At 36.7% G+C, this 14,578-nt stretch overlaps 2 protein-coding genes across 6 annotated transcripts in view; both read left to right on the top strand.

Annotated features, from left to right (window-relative positions):
• Positions 1-14,578, top strand: part of LOC112041186 (ubiquitin C-terminal hydrolase 12) — a 95,676-nt gene that overhangs the window by 53,317 nt on the left and 27,781 nt on the right. The window lies entirely within an intron of this gene.
• Positions 2,178-7,593, top strand: LOC136064094 (ubiquitin C-terminal hydrolase 13-like). Of its 2 annotated transcripts, none has more exons than XM_065765391.1 (4): positions 2,178-2,386; positions 2,559-2,655; positions 7,052-7,196; positions 7,302-7,593. In XM_065765391.1, exons 1-4 carry the CDS (start codon positions 2,357-2,359, stop codon positions 7,576-7,578), a joined length of 549 nt encoding a protein of 182 aa, XP_065621463.1. In that variant the 5' UTR covers positions 2,178-2,356; the 3' UTR covers positions 7,579-7,593. The 2 variants fall into 2 exon arrangements, with proteins under 2 accessions (XP_065621463.1, XP_065621462.1); XM_065765390.1 differs by having other exon boundaries at positions 2,184-2,386; positions 7,049-7,196.

Consider the following 14,578-nt stretch of genomic DNA (forward strand, 5'->3'; position numbering starts at 1 on the left):
TTTTGGCCATTTTTTTTTTAGCTTTAGGGGGCATTAGTTAATTTTTAGGTTTCGGGATATTTTGGTAATTTTTTAAGTGTCGGGGGTATTTTGGTCATTTTTTAAGTTATGGGGGTATTTTGGTAATTTTGTGGTTTTTGAGCATGTTTGGTCTTTTTTTAGGTTTAGGGAGTATTTTGGTAATTTTAAATAATTTTAATAGTATGTTGGTCATTTTGAAGTTTTAAGGCATTTTGGTAATTTTGATTATTGGATAATTGGGTGGGTTGGGGTTTACCCAAAATGAATGAGTTGAGTTGGGTTTGGATTAGAAGTAATTACTTAAATGGATAAATGAGTTTTAGGTACCCAATCCAATTATTCCAACTCCAAACCCACCCATTTGACATCCTTAGGTTTATTGAATCATGCAGTAGTGAACTAATGAAGAAGATTGAAAGTTGAAAATTCATTTCACTGTAAGCTTTTAAATTAGACAATTTCTTAATTTTTCAACTCTTTTACTTTTTTACCTTTTAAATTTTCACATCTCACGATTAGTATTATGTGGTAATTGCACCAAGTAATTATTGCAGACGATCCAAATCTTAAAAATCGTTTACTAGTTAGAATGGCGTGGCATGGATGCAAATAGAATGTCAAGTTTGAAGCTACCAGAGCAACAACAAATTTAGTTAGTTCATTGAAACCATTACGGCTATCCCCCACCAACTCTAGTAGAGGTTTTTTTTTTTTTTTAATAAAAAAATTCACATTTTTTTGTTGTTGGTTGTAATAAGTAATAACTCTTGACATTATTTGGAAGTTAAGAAACCAAGTCTATTGTGACACTTTGCCACTAAATATATGGACGAAATAGTGCAGAATTTACTGAGTGATGACTAATGAGTAGAATTGAGTGAGTAAAATTGTGATGCAACCATGTGCACAAACAAGCTTGTCTAGCTATTATTACAACGAATTATATAGGTTAGGGAATTAAAGCTAGGGCTAAAATCATTGGCAAATGTTCACTTAAAATGATTGAAGCTCAAACTTTGAATTGAGTTGTGTATGACTGTATCTCTAGCTGGTCAAGAGGGATTGTCAAAGATTGTCATTGAAGGAGATGCTATATCACCATCTTGAAGTTTATGTCAAAATGCTCTCAAATTTCTTGTAAGTCTTATGCCTTGGGAGATTGATGCTTAAGTAATTGGGCTGGCTCATAACCAAGGCCTTGTTGAGTAAGATTGTCATAATAGAACAACATGACCTTAGCCAATATTGGGTCAATTATTTATCTTGTTGTGGGTTCTTAGGGTAGAGGAATCTCTCTCTCTGTCCAATTAGCTTATATCATGGTATATGAAATATGAACAGATGGGCCATGTTCAACATACTAATTTGAACTTATAAGCTACATAAACTATATGCTAAAAGTTTCATTTCATAAAAAAAAAAAAAAATATTATCAGTTGGATGGGCCGGGTTATGATTGGGCCGTGTGTTTCTTCAAGGGGTTGGGTCTGGGCTAAAAAAAAAAAAAGAGAGGCGGCCGACATCATATTTTTATGCAATGGTTGGGTCCCACAAAATTGCAGAATTGCCCACAGTATTACAAATTCGACACGCAAAAAAGAAAAAGTAATCAAGCTTATTGGATTAGACTTCGGATGCAAATTATTTGCTAAGACTTTTACATATATTAATATATATATATATATATAAAGTAGACTGTTATTACACATTCTACTTCTTTTTTTTTTTATTAGAGTTACTGGCTAAAGATTTGGTGAGTAAAACTAAAAAACTATGAGTCCTGAACTTGCCAAAAAAAAAAAAAAAGCACTACAGTATTCAATTATTCACAACAAGTATTATGTAGCACATTTTATTGCCTGTTCTAATCTGAACTACTAAATTATTTTTTTACTCATTAATAACAGCTTTTCATGTAAAATTTACCTAAAATTTGTTGTAAAATTATTATAAATGTATATCACAGACATATATATATATATATATTTATATTTACTTCTCTCTTTTTTGAAAAGACTATTGCAAATTCTACTTGCGAGACTTTAGAACTGTCGAGTAAAAACCGAAAACTCGGAGTCCTGAACTTGCAAATTTCATATAAAAATAAAAAGGATCGTCGCTTAGTGGCCTTTTTTTTTTTATAGTAAATTCCGAAAGTGTCCTCTGTATTTATTTTTTGGTCTCGAACTAAACCCAGAGAGTCAGTCGGCCTTTTCCTTTCTTTTCTTTGTTCATCGCCCATTCCATCTTTTTCTTTCTTTTCTTTTGCATAACTTGTTGCAGACTCCTCTTTCTCTCTTTTTTCAGTCTCTGATTCATCGATCGACAACTACTCATGACTCTGATGACTCCTCCACCGTTAGATGTAATTCCCAAATCCACAGCTCTCTCTCTCTCTCTCTCTCTATTATATATCTTTTCAGTTCAATTCAATTCAATTTTGATCCATAAAGTCACAACTCTCTCTTTCGGAACCCCGGATCCGAGTACTTGATATTGAATTCTTTTGTTTTTTATTTTTTATTTTTTATTTGCAGCAACAGCAGCCTCAGCCGCAGCCGCAGCCGCAACAGGAGGATGATGAGATGTTGGTTCCGAACACAGACTTGCTCGAAGGCCCTCAGCCCATGGAAGGTTCGATAACTTTCTGTTTTCTTCTGTTCTGCTTATGTTTTTCATTTTTTCTCGCTCAATACGCGTTTTTTGATTGATCTATTTTTTTTTTTAGTGTATAAAGGGGATAGTGTACACATTGAATTAATCTAATTGACTCGAATTTTGAATCAAAAATGTAATTTTACGATATGTTTTTCATTTTCAATAATCCAAATCAATTTTATCGTTATCGTCGCTTTTATTATTGTTTTTGAATAATCTTTTGACATTTAGTGTCACTTCCTAGACTTAACTTTTTTTTTTTTTTTGGGATGAATACAATGAATCCTCATCCAATCCATTAAATGATCGTAACGTGGATTGTTTGGTTGTAATTCACGTTTTTCATTTCTCTCGATATAGTCCACAAAATGTGTAAAAGAGTCAAGCTTGCTTTTATAGACTTACACCCCCCGAAGCAAATTGCACAAATGTATTTGGCATAATTCAAGAACCTTCAAATAGAACGAATGCAAAGGACCGCTACTCTGTAGCCGTAGATGATCCTTGTCTCTCTCCACTAGACTTACGCATACAACACCAATCCAATATCATAATGCGTTGCTTTTGCAAATTATCAATAGTAAATATCTTACCGCCAATGAGCCGTAGCTCAATTGACACATCTCCTCTACTTATAAGAGTTAAGAGGTGGGTGAGGTCATGGGTTCAAGACCTGTAGTGGTTGGAGGCTTTGGATGAGCTGTAGACCTAGACATCCTAGGTTTGATCCTCACTTGGAGTTCTCCTAGAATGCTTGATGATACACAATTCTGGCGGGTGGGGTTTTGTATTCTTTTAAAATAAAATACCTATAAAAACAAAAAAGAGCGAAGACCTTACCCAAGGTTGTTTTCCATGTGAAAAAAGTGACCCTATGAGGCATTCTATAATTCGATTCAACTTCATATTTTCTACTCTAAGTTAAAGGCAGTGAAAAATTTGATCCTTTCCTTTAGAGGCTGTGAAATTAGAGTATAACAAGTTAAAGAAATTCTCGATAGACTTCATTTTCCAGTCCTGAACTTGTCTCATGAACTAAGGATTCCAGTGCCTCACTCCATTGCCCCTCGTTCCTCTTAAGTACGATGTGACTAAGGCATTCTTGTTTGATGATAAAGCAAACAAATAAAGGAACAATCTTTAAGACAAGAATCTCCTCACCGTATGTCATACCAAAATTGGATTTGTGGGCCATTCTCCAACACAAAATTAATATGCCTAGTGGAAGATTCCCACCCTCCTCTAATACTCTTATTAAGGCTGACCTGATGAGAAACTCACACCATCTTCGTTAACTAACTTGCCCCATCCTCCTTATTTCTCCACAAGCGAGCCTTTTCCATCCCAACCCTCCATAGCCATGTTCCAAGAAGAGGTTGATTAAAAGGGCCCAACTTGTGAATACCCAAATCACCCTCCAATTCTCCAAATGATACTTAGAAGTATCCCCTGCTCCTTCCCATAAATAGTCTCTTTGAAACTTTTCCAATCTATTGGCAACATGAATGTGCATTATAGCATACATTTGATTAAAGTAAGACTTCCTCCCTTTGAGAGGTATATCCTCTTCCATCTAGCAAGCCTTCTTTCTACCTTCTCGATAATAGTATTCCAAACAACTTCGGACTTAAAATGAGAACCTAAAGGTAATCTCATATAGGTCATAAGAAGGCATCCTTAACAGTGAGATTAGATTTGACACATCACTTACACTACCAACCAGTACCATAACACTTTTGCTTAGATTTACTCCTAGGTCTGAAATTGGCTCAAAACAAAGGACGTACCGTACTTCAATTTTTTTTTTTTTTGGCTTTCTTTTAGGCATTCAAGTTTCTTGGAATTTAACAATAATATTGTCATTTGGTGCCTTACTAACAACATGTAACACAAATTTGCAACTAGACAAATAGGATCATATGAGTCACCGTTCTCTTTTCTTTTCTTTTGCATCAACTTTAAAACTAAGAGTATATTTGACAAACACTAAACCATTCAATTATTATTACCCCAAATTATTCCTTATATGGTTGAACACATTCCAATTTTCGTTCACATTTCGTCTCTACAAATTAGACTTAGGACACTTATGGTTAGGTTTTGAAGTCCTTTTCAATATACTTCATAACTTTCCACCGCAATACTATAAAATGAAAATAAAAATAAAAATAGAGTAAAGATTTACAATATGAATATGAAAATCTGTTTCTTTACCAAATTAATACAATGGGCAGTATTTTTCAAATTAAAAAAAAAAAAAAATCTTCTTGTTGTGATTCTTTAGGCTTCTTTGTGTTCTTTGTACATGAAGTAGTCTTTTCTAGTATTTTTTTTATCCAAAAAAAAAGGGGCAGAATAAGGGTTCTTGGAAAGTTTGTCTTTTTTTCTATTAGTTTTTGGTTGGTTGCAACATAAGTAGAAACCAAGATCCTTGTAGCTTAAATGACACTTGTGTTTCCAATATTGATGTCTAGGGATCAAAGACCCCCTCTCCCATAAGAAGCACACTTGTTCTGCATTCTCATCTCCATCTGCAATCTGTTTGTTTGTCCCCCCAACCCCCACCACCACGCCGCCGTGCGCCCCCCCCAAAAAAAAATTCAGTTGGTGCTTGTTCTCTGCATCCTTTTTCAAGACTTGTTTCATTATAAGAAGGGACATTTAATGCCTTACTATTAACAAGGGACTCTTAACTAAATGAGAGAGTAAAGCATGTCCACTGTGCCAAATCTCAAGTTTTTATTTTTGAAGATTTATTAATGGGATTGAAGTCCTTCACTCCTCATATTCTTTGATGGATTTTATAGACACTATATATTTGTGCTGTTATTATTACGGCTGGTTTCATGTGTTTCCTTTTCTATTCTTATTTTTAGTTTGCTATTTTTTTCTTTGATTTGTATACGTCCTGTATACTCTTATGATTTTTATTAAATTTCAATTCCGTATTAAAAAAAAGAGAGGGTAAAGCATGCCTGTTAAAACCTAGAAACATGCAAACAAGTTGTAGTATGATCCTTCACCATAGAAGGCAGGGATGACACCCAGGGTACACATTCAATCATACAAGGACTGCAATATATGATCTTTTGTTACAAAAGTAGGACACCCAATTCCATCAAATACCCTATTGTTTCTTTCATTCATCAGATTTCACATAACACATAGAGGAATGGCTTGCCACAGCTTAGCTGTTATGTGGCAATGAAATTGTCTTTGCCAACACCTCAAAAGCTCCACACAGATTTAGGCATCAGCCAAACTAGCCCAAACAATGCAAAGATTGACCAGATATTTGTTGCCAAAGAACGATGAAGTAGCTGGTGATTAATAGATCAAAGCTTCTTTTTCACATATAACCCTAATCAACAAATGCCTTTTGTGAAGGTTATCAATATTCAAGATTTTCCCTAGACCTGCACAAAGAGTGACGACACCTTTTGTGGGACCTTGGCTATCCAAATGCTCTTTATGGAAGGAAACTCATGGAACCCCTAATGGTATTATGGTACAAATGAACCTCAAGCAACCTTTTTTTTGTTTGGCATTTACAAGGCTCGGTACCTACCTGGCAAAGAAGAGCAACTTAGAAAAAGAAGCAACTGATTCCAGTTCCCAATCTTGAAAAGTCCGAATGAAATGAGGATTCCGATGTTGAATCTCACCATTAGAAGGGTTACCTAGATAAGATGCTAATCAGGCCTCCTCAAGCTCAAGTGTCTCGAGTGAATATTGGAGTTATCCAAATGAAAACTACCCAGCACAAACTCATAAAGATGTTAAACCATGTTTTGAGCTCCTGGATTATATTAAAAAACATATTGCCAGCCTTTTAGGAAAAAAAGAGGAACTGATGATTTTAATGTCTTCAAGAAGAAGAAGTACAAAAGATTCAATATGTATTGTTTGATATGTGTTTATTGTCTGATACTAACAACTATGGTTGCTAAGTGAACTAATGAAATCGGAGAACTATATATTTGCAATGTAATCATTTAAGTTATTTTGGCTATTCATCCCTTTTGTTGAGTACAAACTGCTACAAGATTGAGGATTTTATTCTTGTATTATAATTTCTAGGTGATGCTTTCTCCATAAATAATTGGGCCGATGGTGTTGATATTTTAAGGGTTTATATTTGACTTTTTATTTTTTTAATTAATTTGATTGAAGTATACCCTTTGTTTAATTGATCCAAATACTCCACATGCATCAAATTTAAATCTTTGTACCAGGCTCAACTAACACTAGTTATTGTATAATATAATATTTGAGATGTATTATCTTAATTACTTTTGGCTTTGTACTTTTCTTTGCGTATGGATGGGAACTTGGTGTTTGATTATGATTTTTATGTGAATTGTTTTAGTAGCTCAAGCAGAAACCACAAGCACAGTGGAAGCTCAGGCTGTGGATGATCCACCATCTGCGAGGTTCACTTGGACAATTGATAATTTCTCAAGGCTTAATACAAAGAAGCTCTACTCTGATGTTTTTTTTGTCGGAGGCTACAAATGGTATTTGGATCTCTCCATTTGTTACAGTAATTACATCCATATCCCTTGCGTTGGATTATGTTTGTTAACTGATTGTTGTGATCTGTGTTTAATTGCCCTTGGCAGGCGAATACTAGTCTTCCCAAAGGGGAACAATGTCGATCATTTGTCTATGTATCTAGATGTTGCAGATTCAACGAATTTGCCTTATGGCTGGAGTAGATATGCCCAGTTCAGCTTGTCTGTTATCAACCAAATCCATAATAAATACTCAATTAGAAAAGGTATACTCTCTCCACTGTCTCATATAGAAAATTGGTTTTTATTTAGTAAATTGATAAGATTGGACACTACTGTGTTTTGTCCCTCTATGATCTTACTATCATATCCTGTGCTAGTGTAGAAGTACTTTGCATGCTTGTTTTGAACCTTGATGAACATTTTGAGAGGATTTAGGATGGTTTCGTACAAACTCATTTTCTGTGGTTGGTTGGGGCATCCACTCTTGTAAATGGGTCATCGTATACTAACGAGAAGTTTTTTGTGTGGACGTGAGTGTTCATGAACTGGAGTGGCTTTATGCATCAAATATGGTAAGTGTATTAGCAGTAGAAAGAAAACCTCACCCAATTGCAACATTCTGTATAACAATGCTGCCCAGCTGCTTAGGATGCATTGCTCCAATGTCAGTGAACTGTGATTTGATCTGCATGCCTTTGTTTATTGTCTTATCTAACAATTGTGGATGAAAAAGTTTTGCATCCTCTTGTCCACTTCTTTAGTGTACTTGGTCTCACCAATATTACCTACGAGACCCACTCAAGAAATATCCCTAACCCAATAACAAAATCCTAAGTTAACTTTGAAATGAAGCAATGCAACAAAAATAATAATTTTATTAAGGTGTTGGTGCATTTAACTTTCAAATTGCAAAGATTGAGGATTTCTCTACTTTAAAAAAAATTTGTGTATGTCGAGGTTTTTCTGATGTGTTCAATAGTAGACCGTTTGTTGTCGTTGATTTGAGTCTTTTGATAGTGAAGGTTGTTGGGCTACTAGGTTGAGGGCAGACTTGTCTGAGTTGTTGCCTTGGTGGAGGCTTCATTGGAGGAGAGTGCTGGACGTTTAGGAGCTGATGAGATTGATTAGATTTTTGAGAGTAGAGGTGGACAGTCTTCTTTAATGTGCATCCACTAGGGGAAACTGGTAGTTATAGCTCCTTTTTTTTTTTTTTTGGGGAGGGATAGATTTAAAAGATATGTAGTAATGAATTTATGCGACATTCCTAATTTCATTGTGTGTCCGCTTGCATGCACAATTGGATGGATCTGTATGATATGTAGTGTAAATAACTTTATGCTACATTCTTTTGTCATTGGTTTAAGTAATTGACACCTCTCTTTTTCTCTCTCTAGATAGACCTTAAGGATATGTGCGTGCGTGTGCATGTGTGTTTAGACCATTATTGTCTTCAAACAAAGCCTTGGCTAGTTTGTTGTTAGTGATTTGGTTTTGGTGGGATGCCTTCAAAGTAGTTGCCATAAATTGATATAAAGTTTAAAATTTCTTCCCTTTGGTGGCTTCATTTTGAGCATTCATATGACTAGTAGTTTTGAAGTTCATGGATATTCCAATGGAGGGAGGCAGCTTCACATTGTCTAATAATCTGTCAAGGTCCAGAATGGATAAATTACTGTTCTCCCCCATCTTTGGAGGATAGTGCGATGAATTACTCCCATGCTTGCTTTCTGATCATTTTCTTCTTATCTTGGAGTGCTATACAGAAGGGTAGGAGTCCTTTTGGGTTCAAAAATATGTGGTTGAAAGCTGAGAGGTTTATAGACAAGGTAAAGATGTGGTGGGATTCCTATAATGTTCATGGGTTGCCTAGTTTTGTACTTGTGAACAAACTGAAAGCACTTAAAGTGGATCTAAAGAAGTGGAAAGACAAGGAGTTTGGTAATGTGGTAGGGAGGAAGAATTGTTTATTAGAGAGCATCCAGATGCTGAATGCAATCGAGGACAGAGACCCCCTTTAAATGCTGAAAGACTAGGCAATTGTAGCACTTGAGTAGAAGATCCTAATGGAGTAATTAAGTTTGAGGCAAAAATCTTGAGCACTATGGCTTGGGGAAGGGGATAAGAACACTGTTTTTCCATCACCTTGAAGCAACACCATATGCTGTTTATTTGTGGATGGGGAAGTGTTCTCAACTGGGCGGAATTAATGCAAAGATAGTACAGTTTCATCAGCATTTGTATGCTGAAGATGGAGTGAGGCGCCCTTTGTTGGATGGGTTACATTTCTCAGCTATTGATGAAGAGGAGGGAGGTTGGCTTAGATAGACCAAAGTTTGGATAGTAGACCGAAGATTGGCATGTCAGGGGTATTGTGTAAGCTAGATTTGGAAAAAGCTTATGATCATTTAAATTGGGATTTTCTCATCTATATGTTGTGAGGGTGTGTTTTCAGTGCTGCGCGAGGTAGGTAGGTTTATTATTGGTATATTTACTCTGTTTTTCTGTACAAGTGAATCTTAGTCCAAGTGGTTTTTTCCACTGTTTATGAGGTCTGAGATAGGGCAACTGGGGATATATTTTGGGATTCACACTTAGGAATTCATATGATACTGTGTTTATGACCTAACATCTACTTCTGTGGATGATATGTTAATATTTTGAGGGGCTGAACCAGAAATGATGTGGCATTTGAAATGTGTTTTTGTTATTTCAGGCTATTTTAGGTTTTAAAGATAATCAGAATTGGTCTTGGTGGGCAATGCAGAATGTAGAAGCATTGGTAGATATTTTGGTACGTAAGAATTGGTGTTGCCTTTCACATACTTGGTTCTCCCGGCTTTCAATGAAGCTATATTACTTATCAAAAAAAGGGGGGGAGGATGTGCAATATTTCAAGGGTGAAAGAGCAACTTGGCCTGCCATTATTTACATCGGGTTGTTAAAAAGAAAATTAAATGAAATAGAATAACATATTCTCATGCTAGCTGGATCCCTAATCTGATAAATCCCCATCCACACTAATACTGAATGCGCCCAGCCGACTTTCAATGAAGTTATATTACTTATCAAAAAGAAAAAAAAAATGGGGGGAGGAGGTGCAATATTTCAAGGGTCAAAGAGCAACTTGGCCCGACATTATTTACATCGGGTTGCTAAAAAGAAAATTAAATGAAATAGAATAACATATTCTCATGCTAGCTGGATCCCTAATCTGATAAATCCCCATCCACTGCTCTCCAACCTCCTCACCTCAAATGTAGCAAGCAAAATCCAACCCACGATTATCCTGCCTGTATGTTTCAAAGCCTCCCCACTACCTGCCCTAGTGGCCAGGTCCTACTCTTAAATGTTGCTTTTGTCTGTTTCACCACTAATAGGACTTCTCACAACCTCGTTGCAACCACTCATCAAACACTGTTATTAATTTATACCCTCATTGTGGGAATTGTGGCTTAGAGGCTGTAGCAGTGGTGATGGGTGGTCATCAATGAGAGTAGTGGTGGGCTTGGCACATTATGGGTCTGTTTGGATATTACTTATTTTGCTGAAAACTTATTGCTGAAAGTACTGTAGCAAAATAATTTGTAAACTAGCTGAGTTTTTGGCCTAAAAGTATTGTAGCTTTAGCTGAATAGTAATGTGAACAGTACAAAATAATTCATATGTGTTTTTCATCTTTTTGTGGGGTTCGTGGACAGTAACGTGAGACCCAGGTATTTTTCAGCCAAACGTGCAAAACGTGGACGCAAAACGCTATCCAAACACTCACTATGGCAGTGATAAATTTCCTTTAATTTTGTCACATAGATCTAAATGGGGGATGGGTGATTGGGTTAAATGCAATGGTGATATATTTTGTAGAATGGATGGTGCTGATAGGTTTTAACAGTGGTTGAATTTTGATGGCACTGAGATGAGCTTGATAGTGTAGGATTGGTTCAACAATTTTTTATAGGAAAGGCAAGACAGGCTTGCACCTTGGTGGTCTTGGCTGACTTTTTGATTGAGGATCTAGTTTTAGCTTCTTCTCTGTGTTTCTTGCTACACGTAATTTGATTTTTATTTATCAGTATTCTATCTTTTCTTTTTGTATCTTCTATTTATTGCGTGGAAATTTAAATTTGAGACATTTGTGTGGATAAAAATGTCTATATTGAGCAAGGAAGGTTTCATCTTAGAGGTTAGTTGCAAGATTTGGTGTTGTCTCCTTTGTTTTACTTTTTTTGCAAGAGCCTAATAATCAAGCGTTCAAAATTTTAAATATGTTGAATTCAACCAGAATTTACCCAAGTCTTTATTTTTAAGATCTAATGATTGGATAAATGCACTTGGAAGCCTTCAATGTAATGCTTTTTAAAATTTCTCTATGTTTGAACCACTTAAAAGATTCTAATTTCTAGGTGAAGTATGTATATATGGCGTATGTACTTGTTCTCTCTCTCTCTCTCTCTCTCTCTCTCTATATATATATATATATATATATATATGCATATATGATTTCTATAATTATTAGAAAAAACAACCTCATCCAAAAGAGGTCGATGTACCACATTCTCCGAGTAAAGCTGCCTATAGAATTGAGTAATACACCCCTCAATTATCTCATGATCCAAACATAACTCTACATCCACCATAAGTCTATCGATACTGTTGCATCTTCTATGAGAATTTGCAATACGATGAAAGAATTTTGTGTTCCTATCTCCCTCTTTAAGAAAAAGATTCCTAGATTTCTGTCTCTAGCCGATCTCTTCTAACAAAATAGACTTTTCTAACTCTCCATGAATACGATCCTTTTCCCTCATTTCCTCCTCAATAAGAGCACGAGCTTCCTCAATAACTTCCAACACATTAAAATCCTTCCACAAGTTTTGCACCCTAAGACCTATATTACCAAACACCTCCACATTCCATCTCTTCAAATCCAATTTCAGCATCTTCAACTTGTTAGCCAAAGAAAAACTAGGAGTTCCTTGGAAATGATAGGACTCCCACCAAGAAGTCACCCTTCCAAAAAGCCCTCATCCTTTAACCACATGTTCTCAAACCTAAAAGGTTTTTTGCCTCTGTGTAAATTTCGGCTCTCAAGAAGAATAGGAAAATGATCCGACATTAACCTAGGAAGACGGCGTTGACAAATAGATGGAAACTTCTCCTCCCAATCTGCGGACAAAAGAAACCTGTCCAATCTGGAACTAGCAACAACCTCTCTAGTGTTAGACCAAGTGAAATTCCCCCCAACCAAAGGCAAATCAACAAGACTTTGCTCATAAATAAAATCTGAAAACCGAAGCATAGCTAAAGTGAAACTTGTAGAACCAGACCGTTCAGAAGGAAAACGCATCACATTAAAATCACCACCCACACACCAAGGCACATCCCACCAACTACGCAAGCCAGATAACTCATGCCATAAGAACCTCCTGTCTTTATCACTATTAGGTCCATAAACACCAGTGAAAGTCCAAGCGAAATGATCCGTCACATTTTTGAATTTACAAGAAACAGAGAAACGACCCACCGCTTCCTCCACCTTATCCACAGCCCTGTTGTCCCACATCAACAAAACCCCACCAGAAGCACCAACCGAGCCTAAATAGAGCCAATCCACATGTTGACCCCCCACAAGCTACAAATGACACCTCTATTAGTAAGCTCCATCTTTGTTTCTTGCAAACAGACAATATCCGCTTTCCATATTCGGGTCAAATTTCTAACCTGAAGCCCTCCAACGAGGTCCCGACAGATTTCTGGAAAGCTTTAATTCTATTCGTTACCCAAAGTGACAACTTGGTGCTATTAACATCAACCTTACCCCCAATCTTCTTAGTTATAGGACACTCTTTGCCTACAGTATTAACCATCGCCAACGGTGCCACTTCAAGTGGATCTGCTAAATGATTCCAATTCAATAACCCCTCAACAGAGTCCCACTCCTCACTCTCTGACCCAAAATCAGAGACAACAGAGCCCCAACCCCCTCAGACTCAGAATCCCAACTAACAATATGTCCCTTATTAACAAGAGAATCCAAACCTGGATTAAGTTCATCCTTCGGAATAGGCTGATCCGACACAGAATCAGGGGAGCGATATGCGGATAGCGGAATAACGATTTTCCTCCCATCCCAAAGTTCTATCATCCAATCCTTAGAATTGCCCCATGTTTTCCTCAAGTCCCCAACATAGTCACTGATTCTAGGACCAAAATTGTGAGGCGTTATGGTGACCATCGGTACTAACCCAGGATTTGAACTCTCGGAATTCCCTCTTCTGACCCCATTCCAACTGTGCCCCTCATTGGATAACTAGAACCCATCCCAAGAGAGGATGGTGGCGGCTGAACAGGAATCTCCCGTGAGAGAGGAGGCCCATAATTAGCGCCAAAAGCAAAGGAAGGAAGAGACTCCAAAGACCCAGACCCAGGCAGCACCTGATACGACACCGAGGGAGAAGAAACAGCTTCAGAAGCAAACTCACCGGCAAGAGGCGACGGCCCCAATCCCACCTCATGACCACCCGAGATACTTGGCTGAGAAGGAGTCACACACGACTGCACCATGGAGTTGCAAGCGAAGGAGGAGATCTCATTCAAAGGCGTAACTTCATGCACCCGTGTTGCTGTATCAGAAGAGACCAAATCACATGTCTGAGTTTCACCCGAAGTGTGTTTGGAATGAGTTTCACCCGAAGTGTGTTTGGAAATACATAGAAAGATAAGATATGAAATAAAAACAAAAATTCATTAAAGATGGGTGGTTTATTTTGATTTGTAGATCTATGAGGGAGAGATCTTGGAGATAGTTTGGTCATGGGAGGGGAATTAATGCACCGATAAGGAAGAGTGGTTTGATTCAAGTCGAGCTAGCTAAAAGAGGTAGAGGAAGGCCTAAAATAACATTAGTAGAAGTAGTATAAATAAATAAAAGTTAATTAAGGTGGCAATAGAGACAATGATTTTAGATAAGAGAAAATGGTAAAGAACAGTGTATGTGCAGATCTTGATTAGTCTATTGAGGATCTATAGTTGACCCCAAAGTTTTAGGAATATTTCTTTGTTGTTATTTGAATATTATACTATGTTTTGGTTATCTTATAATTCTTCGGTATAGATTCCATGGATCTCTTTGATCTTGGATTGTATTTCTTTAGAAGATTCTTACCATCTTAGAGTTTTTTTTTTTTTTTTTTTAAATAAAATCATTCATTACTTGTTAAAAATATGGTTTAGGAAAGTTGTCAGCTACAGCCATTCTCCTTCCTCCGTAATGCTTTATCTGTGATTTACTTAAAATGAAAAAGTTCTTATTGATTTATTACACTGCTTGCCATGCGATGATAGCAGTGCAGATTCCCCCCCCCCCCCCCCCCCCCCGCCCCCCC

The sequence above is a fragment of the Quercus suber genome, unplaced genomic scaffold (genome assembly GCF_002906115.3).
Source record: "Quercus suber isolate HL8 unplaced genomic scaffold, Cork oak 2.0 scaffold_623, whole genome shotgun sequence".
In the NCBI taxonomy this organism is placed as follows: domain Eukaryota; kingdom Viridiplantae; phylum Streptophyta; class Magnoliopsida; order Fagales; family Fagaceae; genus Quercus; species Quercus suber.

Excerpts from the sequence above, each read along its gene's own strand:
- LOC136064094 (XM_065765390.1), top strand. The coding sequence starts at position 2,357 with ATGACTCTGATGACTCCTCCACCGTTAGAT. Across the intron at positions 2,656-7,048 it reads AGGCCCTCAGCCCATGGAAG|TAGCTCAAGCAGAAACCACA; the intron begins GTTCGATAACTT and ends GAATTGTTTTAG. Across the intron at positions 7,197-7,301 it reads TTTGTCGGAGGCTACAAATG|GCGAATACTAGTCTTCCCAA; the intron begins GTATTTGGATCT and ends TGCCCTTGGCAG.